Consider the following 19,352-nt stretch of genomic DNA (forward strand, 5'->3'; position numbering starts at 1 on the left):
AAGGGAGAGAGATAGAGAGTTAGAAACATTGATGAGAGAGAAACATCGATCAGCTGCATTATGCACATCTCCTATTGCGGAAGTGCCCACAACCGAGGTACATGCCCTTGACTGGAATCGAACCTGGGACCCTTCACTCCGCAGGCCGACGCTCTATCCACTGAGCCAAACTGGTTTTGGCTTTAAAAGTATTTTTAACATTATTTTAGGGGAGTTGACATTTATACAAAAGGTCCTCTTGCCTCCCCGCTCTCCCCTACCACTGTCCCTCACTTTCCTGATTTATGCATTACTTTAGCCAGTGGTCCTCAAACTTTTTAAACAGGGGGCCAGTTCACTGTCCCTCAGACCGTTGGAGGGCCGGACTATAGTTTAAAAAAAAACTATGAACAAATTCCTATGCACACTGCACATATCTTATTTTGAAGTAAAAAACAAAATGGGAACAAATACAATATTTGTATTTGCATGTGGCCTGTGTGCCATAGTTTGAGGACCACTGACGTTAGCAATATTAATGGGCGTTTGGTGTTGCTTCTATGAACATGTTAATTACTCAAGTTGCTTATTGGGAGGTATATGTAACATACCTGTGGAAGTATTGCCAAAAAATGCCTTTGGCAAGACATTTATTGATGGTTAGATAATTTGAAGATAGGTCAAAAGTGCTCCTTTTCTGATAGTGTGGATGAAGTAATTTAAATAATTGAAACAATTTATTTGGTATTAAACCTACTATATTAGTTAGAAGAGAATGAATATGGTTATGATGGGCAGACCTGAATTGCTAAATTTCTTTTTTGTTATCCAGGTTCACTTTGATGGCTGGAATAGTTGCTATGATTACTGGATAGATGCAGATTCTCCTGATATTCACCCTGTCGGCTGGTGTTCAAAAACTGGGCATCCTCTTCAGCCTCCTTTGAGTAAGAAACCCAAGGATAACAAAAAATGTTTCCATTTTCTTGTATAATGCTTAATATTTTCTTTTCCCTTATTCTCTTTTCTTTATAGTTATTCATATGGGAAACAATATGATAATAATTATACTATACATTTCTTCTCTATGTAATTCTTTTCTCTCTTACTACATTTTTAATTACTTGGAGCAAAAATAAAAGAAAGAACTTAATATCTGAAAAAGTAAAGTGAGTATAGACATTCTTTTACTTTTATTTAGAAGGGGTCATCACCTTTTATAATTAGTACTGAATTTTTGGAAGGCAGTTTGTTAGACTATCAAAATTTAATGTATCATTGTCAATATTCTAATAGTGAGTTTACAATATAGTTTTGCAAAATGTTGTCATTGGGAGAAACTGGACAAGGTATATAAGGGATATCCCTCTGGCCCTGGGCTGTGTGGCTCAGTTGGTTGAGCATTTTCCTGTGCACCGAAAGGTCGCCAGCACAGTTCCCTATCAGGGCCCATGCTCAGGTTACAGGTTTAGTCCCTGGCCAGAGTGCATGCAGGAGGCAACCGATTGATGTTTCTCTCTCTCTCTCTCTCTCTCTCTCCCCCTCTCTCTCTCTCTCTCCCCCGCTCCTCCCTTCCTCGCTCCCTAAAATCAAGAAAAATATTTTTTAAAGGGATCTCCCATACTTATGACTGCATGCGAATCTACAATTATCTTAGTGAACATTACAGTTTTTATTTATTTTTAATATATTTATATTGATTTCAGAGACGAAGGGTTTTTAAGACATGGTATTGTTTTCAGTATATTTAATGTAACAAGACTTGGGAACAAATATGGGTTAAATAAACTGTGGTGCACTCAAACAGCAGATACTATGCAACAGTCATCAAGACTATTATTATTGAGATGGAACAATTTATAAGACATGGCCTTTAACTTAAAGACCAAAGAAGAACCTTTCAGAATAGTACACATCTGTGTTGTCATTTCATGTGGCAAAATAAAACAAAACAAAAAACCTGATACATGTATTGGGTGTATCAGACCCACATCGAGGAGGGTTCATATTAACTGAGTTTGAAATGTGGAAAGGGAGTAGCTTGACTGGGATCTGTAACTGGTTTTTTGTCTCCAGTGTGTTTAAAGTTTTCACAGTGTAAGGTTCATATATTATGTTGTTTACTTGAAAAAAATGTTTAGAATCTTCTCATTAATTCAGATTAGGTATCTCTGGAATTTGTGACATTTTGAAAGGGATTTAGATGAAAGTTTACTATTGAAGAAAGACAAAATAGTGTGAACAAAGTCATGGGGGGAGCACCTTTAGAAGTAGAGACTTTGAAGACATTTTTACTTCTATAGGATCTCCTTCTTTTTTTGTTTATATGTACTGATTTATGTATTGATTCTGAATTGGATTTTTCCGCTCTTACAATCTGATTAACTTTATGCTCCTTCTTTCTTTTTCCTTTTTCTCTTTTGCTTTGTCTTAGGCCCCGTAGAGCTAATGGAAGCTTCAGAACAAGGTGGATGCTCAACCCCAGGATGTAAAGGGATTGGTCATTTTAAGAGAGCGAAACATCTGGGCCCTCAGAGGTATGGGGTGCTGTGGCTCACGTGGGGATTCCTTACCTGGTCAGATAGGGGGTGTTATATGTACAAGATAATGGTTTTCATGTATACTGAATAGATGTGAACTAATTTTAAATTCAGATCCATAGGAATTGTGGTTACCATGGTGATCCTGTAAAAACGCAGAGCATATCTGTAGTTAAATCTTCCTGAGAGAGAATGTATTCAGTTTAAAATAGATTTACTCTAGTTATTTGGCTTTTGTGACTAGTGTAGACACTTAGCTTCTGAAACAGTTATTTTGAGTTGAGCAATAATAATGAGAAGAAGGTAGGTCCTGTTGGAAATATTTGTTTGGTAGAACAAATTATATGATTGGGTGACAAAAATTTGAATACAAAGAGGTAATATTGTTGTAGATTAGTTAAGATCACAAAAAGCACAAATATAGTCAAACATGAGAATGTGTTGATCAAAAAAGTATTTTTCTGTATTTTCCTCTTACCCCTAATTAACTTAAAAAATAAACCAAATTTATACATTTGAAATTTGATGTATTATTTAGGCAATTTGGGGTCTTTTTTAGATTTTTTAAAATTTTACTGAAATACTGAGAAATTGCTATTATTTAAGTGTGGTTATTTTTAAAGAACAAAAGTATTATCTATGTAGGTATATGTTAAAGTAACTGTTCTACCTGCATGCTAATTGGATTGCCCAGTAAGAAAAACGATTCCTTCTTTATCTAGAGTGTACAGGTTGTGAATCCAGGTCTTTAAAACATCTAAACATTGCTCTGGCTGTTTCTCTGAGAGTTAATAGGAGGTTGTAAAATTGGTGTGATTATTTTCTTTTTTATATAGTTTCCTCTTGCATTTCTACCACCTCTCTACAATGCTGCTTATCTTCCTTTTGCAAACCTCCTCCTGAGTTATTTTTATGAGGTTCAGGATGTTCTAGAGTAAAAAGTCTGAGCATAGAAAGGGTGATGATTCCATTTGCAAATATCCATTTAGAAACCCTTTTTGTTGTTTGTATGATTGCAATCCAAAAGTTACATGATTAATTTAAGCTGAGTTAAAAATACTGCATCTTAGAAGTTATTTACTATTCCAAAGTAAAGAAGACTGGATTATTTTCAGACATTATGTAAGCCTAAATGCCAGAAATAACTCATTAACATGCTGAATTTCCATTAGATATTTATAAATTCTTTTGTTCAATAAATATTTTTGAGCAGCAGTTTTTTTCCCTAATAGCTAACACTTATTGAGCATTAATTTGCTCTGTGAGATATTGCACTGATTGTTTTACGTATATTAGATGACCTTCAAGTGACCCTAAAATACAGAACTGTTATTTTCTCTGAATTTTTGAAAAGGCCACTGTGGCACTTGGAGGTGTACTGACTTGCCTAACTGACAGCTAGTTGAGGAGGGAGTTGGGAGCAGCAGATATTGTACCTCACGGGTCTGTGCTCTTGGCCACTTTCTTCTCACTGCCTGTGAAGGCCCTGCTCCATGAATGAGTCCCAGACCCAACCCTCAAATATCTCATGGACAAATGGAACTATGTATAAGCTGTACATAATTAAAATAGAGACACAGAATGGTAACTAAATATTGAAACTTAGACACATGTATCTATAAAGAAAAAGACATTTTATTGGGCTGCAGTAGAAAATTTTTAAAAAGATACATTTTGGGCCTTCTGGGAAGAAAACCCACCTATGGCAATGTCCGTGGTCTCTTTCGGAGTGCTTTTGGTCCAAGCCAAGAGTTCTGCCTGTCACTGCCAGGTTGTGGTGGAGAGTCGTTCCCCCACTACCGCCCCCGTGGCCCTGGCCACTCCCAGGACCTCCTTTCCCCAAGTGTGCTGTCCTTCCACTGGCCACACCCCCTTTACATAGAAGACTTTATTGAGACATGTAATAAGGCAATATTTCAGTGTAATTAGAACCATAGTAGATAATTACTTATTTTTGGGGGGACAAGAGAAGAAGTAGACCTTATGCCTTAAAAGTCATGCATTGGTAAAGAAGCTGTCTTTAGGGCATAACTGGTAGGTCTGTGCATAAGTCTGCCGAGAGCCTCAGGGAGGAGGATGCAATTCAGAGAACTAGTGGGTCGTTAGCTCCTCCCCAAGGCCGATCTTCCTTGTCCTCAGCCCCTTCCATGGGCTTTTCTTAGTCTCCCGACTCTGATCTCCTATTTACAACACTCTGATCTCCTATTTACAACACTCGGAGCTCTTTATCTGGCAGGATATTAATTTTTAACAGACACAGACTATTTTCCATTTCATTAGTAGACTTGTGGAAAGGCTGCTGCATCATGGATATGCTCTGAAAGGCTCATTTCACTGGCACTTATTTTTGTCCTTGCTGAGAATGCTGTGTTTAAGAAAACATAATGAGAAAACTCTCTTTGGATTAATTTACTGAGAAACTGCATAAATCAAAACATGCATTCTTTGCGTAGATAACAAAGAAAGTTTCTCTCTTAGCAAGAATACTGAAAATTGTAATAATTGGGTTTGATCTAAGACGTGTTTGAAATAGAACATGTTTCTCAACAGTGGAATTTAGAACGTAGTGTTTTGAACTGCCGAAATCAAAATGATCAGTAAAAGAGTTGGATGTGGATACAGTATTCTCCTCTCCGGGCACATTCAGCAGCCAGTTGGCCTAATTAGCATTGGCTGTGTCCTGGTATTTTCCCTTTGCTGATTCATTCATTTGGTCTACTGAGAGGTCAAGGAATGGGAAGAGTTTAAAGGAGAACTAAAGTCATATAAAAGTCCATGTTCTACATATCTAGTGCCTCGTCTCCTTTCATCATCATATATTTGACCCCCTTTACCTTCTTCATCCTCCCCCCGAGCCCCGCAAACAAACAAAACAAATTATGTTTTAAAGATAACTATTTCATACTATTTAATCATACGTATAAATACATTTAACTTGTTCAGTTAAATTTTGGAATTTCATATTCTGTAGTCTGCCATTTCAGTTGGAAGAACTGTTTTCTAATGGGAATGTTCTATTCTTTTTCTTTTAATATTTAGTGCTGCCAGCTGTCCTTATTCAGAAATCAATTTAAACAAAGACCGCATCTTCCCAGATCGCTTAAGTGGGGAGATGCCTCCGGCTAGTCCATCATTTCCGAGAAATAAAAGGACAGACACAAATGAAATCTCCTCATCTCCTGAAATCAGGTAATTTACGTGATGGCATTAGTGTTGTTTAGAAGTCCTCTGGTAGAAAGAGGTTTTCTGCCTTACGTGTTTTATGTTCTATGGTAATACTTTCATGTACATTATTGAAAGTACACCCCATTAAATGTGAAAGGATGGTGGGGATCAGCACTCGAACTTTTTTTTTTAATTAAGGAAAGTATTCACACCAGCACATTTAAGTCAGGCAGGATTTCTTATTTCTTCTTTTAGTGGAACTTGGTTGGTGTTGAATGAATTGGTCAATATTTCTATAGAACCAGCTATGGTTACAAAGATGGCAAACTCCTTGTGAACATTATTTCTTTTTAATGGTCATTATATACCAAGTGCTTACATATACCTTACTTCATGTGCCTTAAAATGTTAATTGTACTATCAACTCAGTCATTTAGTTTTGATTTCCCTTCTAGAGTTGAGTTGGGATGTTTTAGCCTCAGTGGATTATATTAGGTAAAGAACTAAGCTATTTGTGACATATCTTTAAGTATGTGGTCTGTGCCTTTATATTACCTGAGGCCATTACTGAAAGAAACAGCAGATTAATAGAAAGATGCTCCATCATGCTTAAGTTTGGGGTTTCTTTTATGGAGCATTTTAAAATCTAAGGCACATAGTTCTTTGTTTATTTTCATATTGTACTACTTCTGTCCTCATGAAAGAACAAGTGGATATTTGGATTACTGCACCTGGTTCTGAATTCACAGCAGTGTTATGGAGTTGTGGCATTTCCAGCATCAATATCCTTTTAGACAAGCGGTTTTGCCCTATGCATGGGGTAACCTCTTTGATTATTAACAACAGTGATGATTTTTTAAATCCTCCAAACCATGACTAATATGACATGACCTCATTTACCCAACCCAGCACTTAAAGAAATTTACCCTAAGACAAATAAAAGTACTAATTCACAGAGTAGTAATTAGAGGTACAGAGTTCATTGACTCACTAGGTGGGAAGAATACCTAGAGTTTTAGATTTTTCAAAAGCCATGATATTGTTTAAAACATCAGCAAAATTCTCCAAAGGGCCGGTAGTACCAACTTGCAGGCACTTTGCTAACTGTCTAGACTCCAGGCCAGATTCCCGGGGCCAGAGCCTCCTCGGGGCAGAATAAGTGACACTGTTCATTTATCTATCACGGCAGCACCTGGATAAAAAGCAACACCAGCATATTTCTCATTCCAATGACCTCCCAGCATCGGAGATTGGTGAATGGGATGGCACAGTCAGCGCCATCAGCATCCAGTCCATATCCCCTGGCCACTCCACTCCCACTTTGGCACACAGCTCCCGACTTCCACCTGTCTCACCTGTTCGCTCTCCTGCCTGATGAGCCTGGTCTGGCTGCGTTGCCCGCCATGCAGCAGGCAGATGTGCAGGGGAATTAGTGTGTCCTGCCTTCCCTAGCCGCTCCCTCTCTGATGAAGGGAACTGCTGTGTAAATAGCCCAGCTCCCTCACCCGCCTGTGGGAAAACTGCGATGTGTGTTACACAGACTCCCAGAGTTTCCCCAGCTGCTGCTGTCCAGGGGGTAGCCAGTACAGCAAGGAAGCTTTCACTGCTGTCCCTTCCCGGTCTCTCCCTCACCCTCCTCCCACCCCCATCCTACACAGATACTATTCCTCACCTCCCAAGTAAACTACTTGGCAATCAAATCTTCACTTCAGGGTCAGCTTCTGGTGGTGCAAACTGTCTTTTGCTGAGTCAAAGGGCATTAAAAAAAAATCCCAATTTTAGTAAATTATTTAGAATGATGCAAAGAAAAGGTATTACATCCTGAGTGGGAAATTACATCCACGTGAGCAATGCTGATGGGAAAGGAAGACAGAGGTAACCTGATATTACGAGAATCATCTCGTTCGAGAGCTCTATTCAACGTGTAACCTGAAAACAGCAAAGAATCGGCCAGCATTATTTTAAGGGCCAGCTCACAGGCCACCTGCTCAAGACAGACTTGTGGACAGCTGCTGTCCACAGCGGCGGTTCCCAAACTCGGCTTCCCATCAGATTCCCTGGGGTCTCACAAGGTTCAGATTCGGAAGCCTGGCCTACCGGAATCTTTCAGGTAGAGCCTGAGTCTGCATTTTAAAAACTGATCTGGGAGTAAACCTTCCAGCGACTGCATTACTCTTAGAATTTAGACCCTAAGTCTGGATGTGGCTCCTGCCTAACCCCTGCTTCATCTCTACCAGGCTTTTTTTTTTTTAAACGTAATGCTGCAGCCACGACATCCTTTCTCTCTGCCTACAACCATCTCCCACTAGCTCGTCTCTCATCTTGCCGGCTTCAGGTTAACGCACTTCCTCAGGGAAGCTTCATCGGCTCCTCCAGGCTGGAGATCAGGCCCCTCATTCTTCGCTTTCCTGTCTCACACGTGATGCCATTGACGGTTTTCCACCAGCCTTCCCAGGAGACACATCTTATATAACGTCAAGGCCACTGCTCTATAACCTTCTTTTTGTTCCAGTAAAACGGTGTACTTCTTCAGCTTTGTAGGATCTCCAGGCTAGATATTTGAGGAGGAATTATTAAATGATGTCATAATTTCATCACTGATTCGGGAAACATACAGTGCACCCCAGTTGATGTTTAACAAGCACCCCCAGGTGATGGATGCAAGTGCTCTATAAACCAGGCTTTGAGAACCGTTACGGACTATAAAGACTTCTCTGGAGGAATACTTCACAGTGTATTACCAGCTGAAGAACATCGTCATGTATCACACACGGCCTTATTCTCACAAAACCTGTTCTGCAGCTGTTCGTAATTGTGTTTTCTATATTAGGTGCTAACTCTAGTGAAAGTTACTTAATGTTTTAAGCTCAGAATTAATGTTTTAACCACAGAAACGCAATAAAGCATTTAACAAATACCTGCTAGGTGCTTGTATTACCTTGCGAAGCAAGTCAGTGCCCATTGCTAAGCGGAGTGCAGTGAAAAATTTCAGCCTGTTCACTTCATGATAGGCCGTTACGTGGGTTTTCACGTTGTAGGAGCCGGTTTCCACTCTGAGAATTGCATAAAGCAGTTGTAGAAATTGTAGCTGTCGCTCCGAGTTATATTTTTAGGATGAATCAGATTTGTCACTCACACCAAGAACCAGTCTGTACCCTCCAGGAGGGCTCTATTAAACAGATAGGAAAACAAGCTAACATGAAAGATGAAACTATAAGCATGTACACATTTATTTACTTTTCAAAAACTGTAACATCAAGCAGAATACAATTAATTTAGAGCCAACAGTTTTGATGGATTTCAAAAGATTATGAATCTTCAGGAACATTTTTTTTTTTTTTTTTTTTTTTTTTGCTTCCAAAGATTTTCTGGGCCTGAGAGCTTGACATTGCTGATTAGAGAAAGTCATTTCAATGAGTCGTCATTCCCTGACTGCTATAAAGTCTCCTCCCCCTTTTTGACAACTGGCTGCCAGATATGGGTTAGGAGCTGTGGAGGTTTTAAAATATTTCAGCCCGCGGGAATCTTAGTCATATTTATGCAGTTATTTGTGTACATCAGAGAGAAACTCAATTTTAGTTAAAACACTCAGTTCTGATGCCAGCAGCTGTGGCATCAAGGCAACCATTGACAGTGAAAGAGACCATCGCACTATTGTTGCATGCCTGTGAAGTTGTGGAACAATGTAACAGGTTCTTGTTTTGTCTCCTCCAATAGCACTAATTCCTGACCCAGGAGACTCATATACAGTCGAAAAGCAGCGACTGCTCTTTTCTACAACAACATGAAAGCAGTGCAGCCCCTTTTTTATACCTGGTCTTTATTTCCCAAGTCTCACTTTATTGGTTAGGACTTCCCATTTTATGGGGATTGATTAGATTCATTGCTGGACTAGGTTTTCTGGAGTGCATTTCCTTGCAACTTGATAATATCCAGTGTATTTTCTCATTATATTCCTTTTCTTCAATAACATGTTCCTTTGCTAAATTATAATTTGATAGGCTTATTAATCACAATGTTTTATTTTTAGTCATTAAGTAAATAGTAAATCATATTTACCTCTCCCGGGCCATGTTTTATTAATACACTATTTAAACTATTGCAAATGTATTATCTCAAAAGGAATTTAATTTTAAAAACTCTATTCGGCTATTATCCATAGACATAAAAGTTTTGTTGTTGTTGTTAATCCCCACTGTAGTATTTTTTCCAATTAGTTTTTTGACAGAGTGGAAGGGAGTGGGAGAGACACAAAGAAATAAACATTGTTGTGAGAGAGACACATCGATTGGTTGCCTCCCGCACTCATCACTACCAGGCCTGCAACCGAGGTTATGTGCCCTTGATCGGAATCGAACCTGGGACCATTCAGTACACAGGCCAACGCTCTATCCACTGAGCCAAACTGGACAGGGCCATAGACATAAAAGTTTTAATTCCCACTGGTTTAGCCATTTTTTGTGAATCCTTTTGAAGGTGGCGACCTCCTTGTCTTGAAGCTGTTCAAGCACGGTCCTTTCGTCATGTGTACCAGGTGTTTTAGGAACAATTTAAGTACTCTTTTATAATTCCTTTAACATATGACCCTGAGGTTCTCATTCTCTGAATTTTTACCTGTGAGTGATCTCAGCCCAGAAATTAAGTGGGGGAGCAGGGTATGCTAGGGACATGCAAAGAGACATTCTTTTAACGTTCAAAACAGAAAATCCTATGTTTTTTACATTCACTGTGTCTACCATTTATTACTGGGGAGTACAGGTGCTTTTCAGTTCTAATAAAGCCCCATGATATTAGAATAAACTGTCTGGAAAGAGAAAGGTGGGGCTATTTTAAGCTATAAGTCAAGCCAAACTAATGTTGGATTTAGAGATATTGGCTTAAATCTCTACAGTGAAGCAAAATCATTGATTGTTTCATATTGTTTCATTCTTTTTAACTGGAACTGATTGAAACATAAGTGGCTAGGGATTGCTTTTAAATGGGAAATAAGTAAACTTGCGGAAATACAGTTGTTTGCATTCAGATGCCATCCTGTTATTATGTATTTACTCTTCTGATGTTTGTTTGGCTCATATTTACCACAAAGCATAATTAGAGTAAGATAGTAAGACATCTAAAGCATGACACATAATTACAGAGGGAAAGGGAATGCTGACTCATAAAGAATACATTTTTCCATTTGAGTGGATTCCACTGTCTTAATTAAAAGCCTGAAGAGTATTCTTGAGTAAGATTTTAGCTATGATTATATTTCAAGCAAAAAAAAAAATGTTGAAGTAAGTTGGTTCTTGAAAATTCTAAAATCCCAAGAGAAATTCCTATATTTCAGGCAGTTTTCTTGGTACTTTTAGTTGCATTACCTCATTTAATCCTCATAATGCCTTCCTGGGGTAGGTGTTATTACATCCCCATTCTAAACATAGAACCTCTCGTTTACAGGTTACACAGCCTTATGTTAAATTATTATTCCAAATGGAGAGTAAATGAGTGCCTTTATAATGAAGACCATAAAACTCCTTTATATTTTGTTGGCATATTTGGTTTCAAATGTATTTGTCCTTTTCTTGAAATTTACTCAGGGCCTATTTGTAAAGGTAACACCACCTATGAAACAATAGAACACCGTGAATAGGATGTTATAAAGATGTATGGTGTGTAGGCCAGCACCATAACCTGGGTAGTTTCAGGGAATTTCAAAGTGGGATTTGAGTTGAACTCAGAATGGAATAGATTAGGTGGAAAAATATTTAGTATCTGAAATGTAGCTTTAAAGAAAATATAAATAGTGTGTGCCTGGTTCCCTTGAAAGCCATTTTTGTTCCTGACTTAAGGGCAGAGCTATGAAGTAAGATTGTAATAAGTCCATTCCATTTTAGAGCACCCTTGTCAGGTTTAGATGAGCATGAGATCATTCCTGGTCAGAAAGAGTGGGATCAGGTCAGCCTATGCATTTGAACTGATGAAGCCAGGCAAAGCTTCCTAGAATTTTGATTCTCCTGAGCCAATCTCAGCCTCAACCCCAGATCCTGGCGCTCAGTATATATAGTAAATTGATTAAATGATATAGACATTGAAAGCATTTTCTGTCTTTTAATTGTCTTACCAAACAATACAAGTAAAATTCCTCGTGAATACATGTCTCAATTTGAAGTTGAATTATTCAATAGTTACATTTCCCAGAATAATTCATCTTAATACCATTCTTAGCTTTGAAATCTCTTTTCTGAACAGTAAATGAAAATTGATCATGAGGAAATGAACATTTAGATGTTATTAGCATTAATTGCTTCTTCGTAGAACTAAAAATTCTAACGTTTAAAGGGCACCTTTTGTTTTTAAATTAAGAAAAACAGTTGTTGAGATGCGATGCTGAACAAACTGTTGAAATGCCTGTGTGTGTGTTTCGTTTCGTTTCGTTTTTCAGAGATCAGCATGCTGATGTCAGAGAAGAATTCGAAGAGAGAACAGAAAGTGAAGTGAGGACGTCACACGAAGCCAGAGGTAGCCATAATAGTCTCCTATTATGGATGGATATTACTAGTCAGACTCAACAATCAAAATTTAGGTTTTGGCAGTCACTCTTATATTAAAGATAAATTTTATTTGATTGGTTTGTTCCATTATCATAGGCAGTAAAGTTTATTGCTAAGGATAAATATAGCCCTAGCAGGTTTGACTCAAAGGATAGAATATCGGACTGCTGACCGAAGGGTCCTGGGTTTGATTCTGGGAAGCATCCAATCAATGTGTTTCTCACACATTGATATTTCTCTCTGTCTTTCTCCATTCTCTCTAAAAATCAATAGAAAAATATCCTCGGGCAAAAATTAAAAAAAAAAAGGATACAGTCTGTAGTTCATAATGCTATGGATTGACCTGTGACCTATATTTGCAGCCTCTTTCACATATGTACCATATTGTATGTAAAGTTTGGAAAAGGCATTGTGTTTGGTCCAGTCATACATTTTCTTTGGTATTGTTGATGTCACTTGCTTCACATATTTTAAACTCATCTAAGGATGTATATTGAATTCCAAATAGAATTAATATGGTCTTAATACCACAAATGAAAAGAAAATCACTTGAGTGTTTTATGTTGTATTGGAGAAAATAATGGGTCCTAACAACTTTGCCCCCCCAAAAATTACAATGGTTTGGCTAAGTAATGAAGTCATAATAACTGTTAGTCATAGATTATATTTATAAATAATACATAGCTATATAATTATTATTTGTTTTTATAAGAAATTGTTTATGATTTTATGATTATGATTTTAATGATTGACCTGTGGGACTTTGCTTTTCATGTGCATTTTTTGGTTGAGATTATCCTATAAGATTGGAGAATGTCACCTTATGGCTGTTTGCCTGTAGTGACCTATTCCATAAGTGATGCTATGATTTCAATATCTGATTTTCATAAAGCAGTAACTTACATGAATTTAAAGGTTCTGTTGCTACTGTCTTCAGTATGTTTTATGGTATTTGATGCAGCACTGTATATAAACCCTGCAGATGGTCAAGGTTCGAATTCCTGCTCTGCCACCTGCTGGACATTTCACTGACCATTCCTCATTATCTGTTTCATTATCTGTCCAGAAAGATAATGGTGGTGACTCCTCATGGGTTACTATGGGGATTAAGTGCAGCAACATTTGTAACTTGCTTAGAATGATGCCTGGCACATAGGCAGTGCTATGCAAGTATTTGATCATTTTGAATGTTTCTGGTACTTGGAAAGGAAGAAAAACCTGTAATTTATGATGGATTTATAATCAGGACATATTGGATTCTTAGAGAAAAGCTTTATTCTGTCTTTGTGAATGGTGGGTTGGAGCACAGCCTCCATTCTCATCGTAGCTCTGTCATTTACCAGTGTGTGGCTGGCTCTGGGCAGAGTTTTTAAGGAATGATAATGTAGGAGCCTAGAAAGGAACTGTGAAGAATACAGAAAATAGAATAAAAGTAGAATGGAGCTTGATGGAGTGAACAGGGGCACGTGTTAATGGAGTACTATAAACAGTTACGGAAAAGAGTGCATGGCTTTGGAAAAGATCGGCTTTTATGTGGCAAAACAATCTATACTAATAATAGAGGAATATGCAAATTATTTGGGACGCTGTCACAGTAACAGTAATGACCAGCAGGCTGTGTGGGGTGACCAGGCTGGCAGGGGGGTTAGTGAGGGACGACCAAACAACTGGACAACTAAACAGCAGGCTGCGTGGGGCAACCAGGCTGGCAGGGGCAGGGGACAGTTAGGGGTGACTAGGCCGGCAGAGGGGGGCAGTTGGGAGTGACCAGGCCAGCGGGGGGGCGGGGGCGGGGAGGCAGTAAGGGGTGACCAGGCCGACTTGGGGGCGGTAGTTAGGGGCGATCAGGCCAGCAGGCAGAGGCAGTTAGGACCGATCAGGCAGGTAGGCATGTGAGCAGTTAGGAGCCAGCGGGGCCTAAACTGGCAGTTGGACATCCCCTGAGGGATCCCGGATTGGAGAGGGTGCAGGCTGGGCTGAGGGCTCCTCCCCGCCCCCACCCCTCACCCCCATGCACAAATTTCGAACACTGGGCCTCTAGTTAGAATATACGTTATAAATAGCTCTACTGTCCTCTAGTGTGGAACTGGAAATCCTACCATGTCATGTATGTTTGTCTCCTGAAGGATTTACAAATATTGTATTTCAAATAATTGCCAAACTCTTGGGAATATCTGAAAGTAAGGGATGTTTTTAAGTTATACCCTATATTTATGCTTAACAAAAATATCTTCTGTAGATGTTTTTCAATTAAAAATAATAATAAAAACTAACTGGTACAAGTTTATATCTTTGGCTCAGAATAGACATTCAATAAAACAGGATGAGAACTTAAAACCAACTGTATGAGATTCATTGAAAGGACTATGATGGGGTTTTTTAAAACATTTGAAGAATTGACATGTTTCATGTGGAGAAAATATATTTTTCTATATGAGCTCAGGCAGAACCAGGGCCAGTGGGTGTTAGTTCCAGTAAGATAGATTTTTTTTTCTTTAATTCAGCATAGTGACTTTGTAACATCAGAGCAATTCAAAATTTAAATTAGGCTTGTTTAAGACAAAAGTTATAAAAGAACCACAACAGACCAGTAGGAAATAATTTTTTAAAAATATATTTTATTGATTTTTTACAGAGAGGAAGAGAGAGGGATAGAGAGCTAGAAACATCGATGAGAGAGAAACATCAATCAGCCGCCTCCTGCACACCCCACACTGGGGATGTGCCCGCAACCAAGGTACATGCTCTTGACCGGAATCGAACCTGGGACTCTTGATTCCACAGGCCGACACTCTATCCACTGAGCCAAACCGGTTAGGGCGGAAATAATTTTTTTTTAAATGTACAACAGAAAACATCAGATACATAGGAATAAATTTAACAAAAGATGTTCATGAAAAAGGACAAAACATTAAGAAGATATATTAAAGGAGACCCAAGGAAATGGAGGGGTATGCATTGATCATGGATTGGGAGACTCAATGTTATGAAGATGTTATTTCTCACCAAATTGATTTATACTTAGTGGTAATTTTAATCTGAATCCTAGCATTTTTTTTTTACAAGCTGATCCTAAAATGTATATGGAAATGCAACGGAGTAGGATAATCAAGGCATTCTTGAAGAAGACCTAGATCACAGATCTCAGCACACTTATAAAATGATAGTAATTAAAATCTGTGGGTTGCCCTAACCGGTTTGGCTCAGTGGATAGAGCATCAGTCTGCGGACTCAAGGGTCCCAGGTTCGATTCCCGTCAAGGGCATGTACCTTGGCTGCGGGCACATCCCCAGTAGGGGGCGTGCAGGAGGCAGCTGTTCGGTGTTTCTTGCTCATCGATGTTTCTAACTCTATCCCTCTCCCTTCCTCTCTGTGGAAAATCAATAAAATATATTTTTTTTAAAAAGTTAAAATCTGTGGGTTGGTGTGAAGATCCGGTGGAACAGAGTCAAGAGTCTGGAAAGAAGCCCTGCAGGAGTGTGATTGATTGAAAGGGAACACAAGAAGGCTCTAGTGGGCTGCTCCATGGTTTCTTGTTCCGGGCATCTTCACTTTGTGAACATTCTTTGAGCTGTCTACTTACGATTTGCATACCTTTCTGTAAATCTTACTCTTCAAGGAAAAGACCTTAAAATATTCTTAAAGATGCAAAATAGCTTAAAATATTCTCAGATAAAAAAGCCTTTAGCTAACTATTTGGCAAAGATTTGTGGTGGAATTGAATGATTGCTGTAGCTGAGCTGGTGTGGGGGGGAGAGCGTGTATGGGGAAGGCCCTTTTCTTCTCATGGGCTTTAAGTGAGTAGTTTCCAGAAAAGATTTCTGTTCCAAAGGATCGTAAGAAGACCATTATTGAAAAACTCTAAGAGTTTCACGGACATAAAGTCATTTGCTGAAAAATGGGTATTTTAGGAGAGCAGCAGTAAACTCAGTTTGGATTCGGAAGACCTAGCAGATACGCAGAATATTCTGCACTTTAATTTTGATCTCCTCAAATGAAGACTGACAAAAGCACTTGCCTTTCTGTTACTTTTGTTGCAATAATTTCATATCCCATTTCAAAAATATGTTAAGTTGGCTGTTTAAAAGGTCAGTGTGATTAAAACTGAAAGAACAAACCAAGGCTGAGATCAAAGAAGAGAACAGGATAAATGAACACGGTGGCCAGACCTGAGCACCCAAAGCTGCGAGAAAAACAAATACAATTTCCCAAGGTCAGAATTATGAGTTCTACGGCAAATATCTTACCTGAAACATGGGACGTTATAATGACACGTCTTCAGTGGGTGACGTAGCAAACGTGTATGTTGAATTTACAGGTTGTGTCCTGTGGTCCCTTTCAGGTGACCATCAGTAAAGGCAAAGGAGAGTATAATTATTCAGGGACTGTATGCTGAAAGGAGCAAATGAATTAACGAGAGCCTCACCTCCAGCTCATTCTGTTACGGTATTTGGGGTTTTCTTTTGCAGTTTTTCAGAGAGTTGTTTCCCATTTGTTTCCATCGACAGGTGCCCGGGAAGAACCTAGCGTACCGCAGGCACAGCGTCGGTCGGCTGTCTTTCTGTCCTTTAAGTCCCCAATTCCATGTCTGCCCTTGCGCTGGGAGCAGCAAAGCAAACTTCTGCCAACTGTAGCCGGAATCCCTGCCAGTAAAGTTTCCAAGTGGAGCACAGATGAGGTATATTTTATTTCCTTTGTCTTCCAGGGACCAGATATGGGAGTACTACTGACTTAATGAGTGAACACGGTGAATGGGGGAGGGGGAGGTGTTGCTGCCTTTTTTTCTGAAAGATAAATTATTCTGAGAGAAACAACTAAGACATATAAGTACGACAATTTGAACCTGAGCAATTTGAATTCTGACCTCTTTTTAAACTGGAATTTTGATCTTATTTTTGACAGGTATCAGAATTCATACAGAGCTTACCTGGGTGTGAAGAGCATGGGAAGGTATTTAAAGATGAAGTAAGTGTCCCACTAAATGGCAGCCTGTAACTTACCGGGATCAGAGCACTGGCATGCAGTGAAGGGTGAAATGTTTTGCATCAGCAGAGGAGGAAAGAGATGGATTATGTTGAAATTGGCAAGTCGATAGAGAGTTGTCTAACAAGCAGCATTAATCAGTTGTATAAAAATGTCTTTGTATAAGATTAGGTGTAAAGGAAATATTTGTACCACTTTATAATGCCCCAAAGCGTAGCACTAGACTCATTACTTTAAAAAAACAACAACAATGAACACAAAACTTAATAGCATGCATTTATATAGTTTATAGTACAGAAAGAAACAAACAAAAAAGGCATAATATTTTATTTTTTAATACTAGGAAATTAGTTCCCATTTTATTTTCAAACATAATTTTAACAGCACCAAGATTAACTCCATTTGATACTTATGATAAATACTATTACCATTATTGCTAAAATAATCTTTTAGATCTTGTATGTTTCTCAGTAATGTTAATAATAACTGATATTCATTACAGCCTGCTGTTGGAAGATTCTTTTTTCAGTTGTTTTCATCTGCCGGTCTAGGGTTTCAGTGTAGGGATGGTTAATAATGATATCACCTGTATGGAGCATTGGAACAAAAAGGAACTTGGGTCCTACTACACCAGAAGTAATGCTGCTTGAGTACAGCAAGAGACACTTCACTGGAGACCGTTAGCAGTAAGCCACTTGCCTATCAGCTCCTCCAAGTGGAACAAATTATCACTCTCATCTTGGCTACCAGAAGGTAGAAGGAATAGGTAACCTCAGAAGGCTTTCTGCAACGTCTGCCGTCTGCAGTTACAAATGCATACGCCTTGTTTGGCCTCAGCTATTTAAGAACTGCACACTTTCAGTGAAGAGCATTGCAAGAGTCGCAGGAGAGCTCAGAACCCAGCCCCTGGCGCCAGCGTCATGACCCACTTAGATATCTTGTATGCTTCAGCTGGTGGCTGTTAACATGCACATGGATCTGATTCTCAATGGCGCTTTTCTGATTTGTGTTCTTATTTCAGAAATGCCGTATCTTCATTCTAGTTGATCTTTAATTGGCAAATATTCATATTTTGAGTTTCTTTTCCTAAGTGTCTGTAGACCACTGTCAGTTAATTACCACCCCTGAACAGACTTAGACCCCCTGCAGGGAGCTTTGTTCTTTCTTTGAAAGAGTCACATCCTTGTTACTTTGAAAATGCTTTTTTTAAAAAAAAGAAACATTAAAAAATAAATTTATATTTGTAAATTTATAAAAGTGTATTTGTCTTAGAAATTTTGTCTTCAGTTCTGTGAACATCTAAATAATGCACCTGGATTTGCTCTGTTATTTAGCTTAAGTATGATTCAGGTTCCTGTGATATGTTGTTTCTCTGAATGAGTTTTTTCTTCATGGTGTAGTATTTTTGGAGACTCTCCTCAGGCACCTACTATCCTCAAAGCCAGAGCCTTCTTGTGAGGAGCGAAGCGAGACAGTGAATGTTCATTCATGTATTCATTCATTCATTCCTTTATTCATTCATCCTAGAAAAAGCTTGGTAAATTTTTTCCGTGTATATGTCACTCCATGTAATGCTCCGGTGAGAGAGTTGATTCAGAGAGATAATAGGGTACAATCCTTGCTCTCACATGCCTAGCAAGGTCAGTAGGTGTTGGTTTTAAAAAGTTCTAGAGGTAAGTTGTAAAACAAAGATGTGAGTCATTTCTAAATGGCAAAGTGCAGGTGTTAGAATGGGCTACTATTTGAAACCATTCTTGACTTCTTTTTCTTTTACACACTCTATATTTAATGTCTTGACAATTCTATTGGGTGTATTTTGTTGTTGTTGTTGATAATCCTCACCTGAGGATATTTTTCCATTGATTTTTAGAGAGAGTGGAAGGGATGCGGAGAGAAAGAGAGAGAGAAACATCAATGTGAGAGAGACACACTGATGGGTTACCTCCCGCACTCGCCCTGATCAGGCTCAGGGATCAAGACTGCAACCAAGGTACATGCTCTTCACCGGAATCAAACCCGGGACCCGTCAGTCCATGGCTGACGCTCTGTCCACTGAGCCAAACCGGCCAGGGCACTACTGGGTGTTTTTTTAAAACAGGGATTTTGGCTCTCTCAACCTCCACCACTTCCCCTCTGGTCTGAGCCACCATCA

At 38.9% G+C, this 19,352-nt stretch overlaps 1 protein-coding gene across 4 annotated transcripts in view; it reads left to right on the forward strand.

Annotated features, from left to right (window-relative positions):
* Positions 1 to 19,352, forward strand: part of L3MBTL3 (l(3)mbt-like 3 (Drosophila)) — a 93,961-nt gene that overhangs the window by 69,246 nt on the left and 5,363 nt on the right. For all 4 annotated transcript variants that reach the window (XM_015557832.1, XM_015557834.1, XM_015557835.1 and 1 more), the window contains 6 exons: positions 812 to 926; positions 2,414 to 2,516; positions 5,559 to 5,708; positions 12,109 to 12,185; positions 16,726 to 16,895; positions 17,120 to 17,182. In XM_015557832.1, the coding sequence (XP_015413318.1) occupies positions 812 to 926; positions 2,414 to 2,516; positions 5,559 to 5,708; positions 12,109 to 12,185; positions 16,726 to 16,895; positions 17,120 to 17,182 (678 nt within the window). The remainder of the gene's footprint in view (positions 1 to 811; positions 927 to 2,413; positions 2,517 to 5,558; positions 5,709 to 12,108; positions 12,186 to 16,725; positions 16,896 to 17,119; positions 17,183 to 19,352) is intronic.

Source organism: Myotis davidii, unplaced genomic scaffold (assembly GCF_000327345.1).
Source record: "Myotis davidii unplaced genomic scaffold, ASM32734v1 scaffold147, whole genome shotgun sequence".
NCBI classification, from domain to species: domain Eukaryota; kingdom Metazoa; phylum Chordata; class Mammalia; order Chiroptera; family Vespertilionidae; genus Myotis; species Myotis davidii.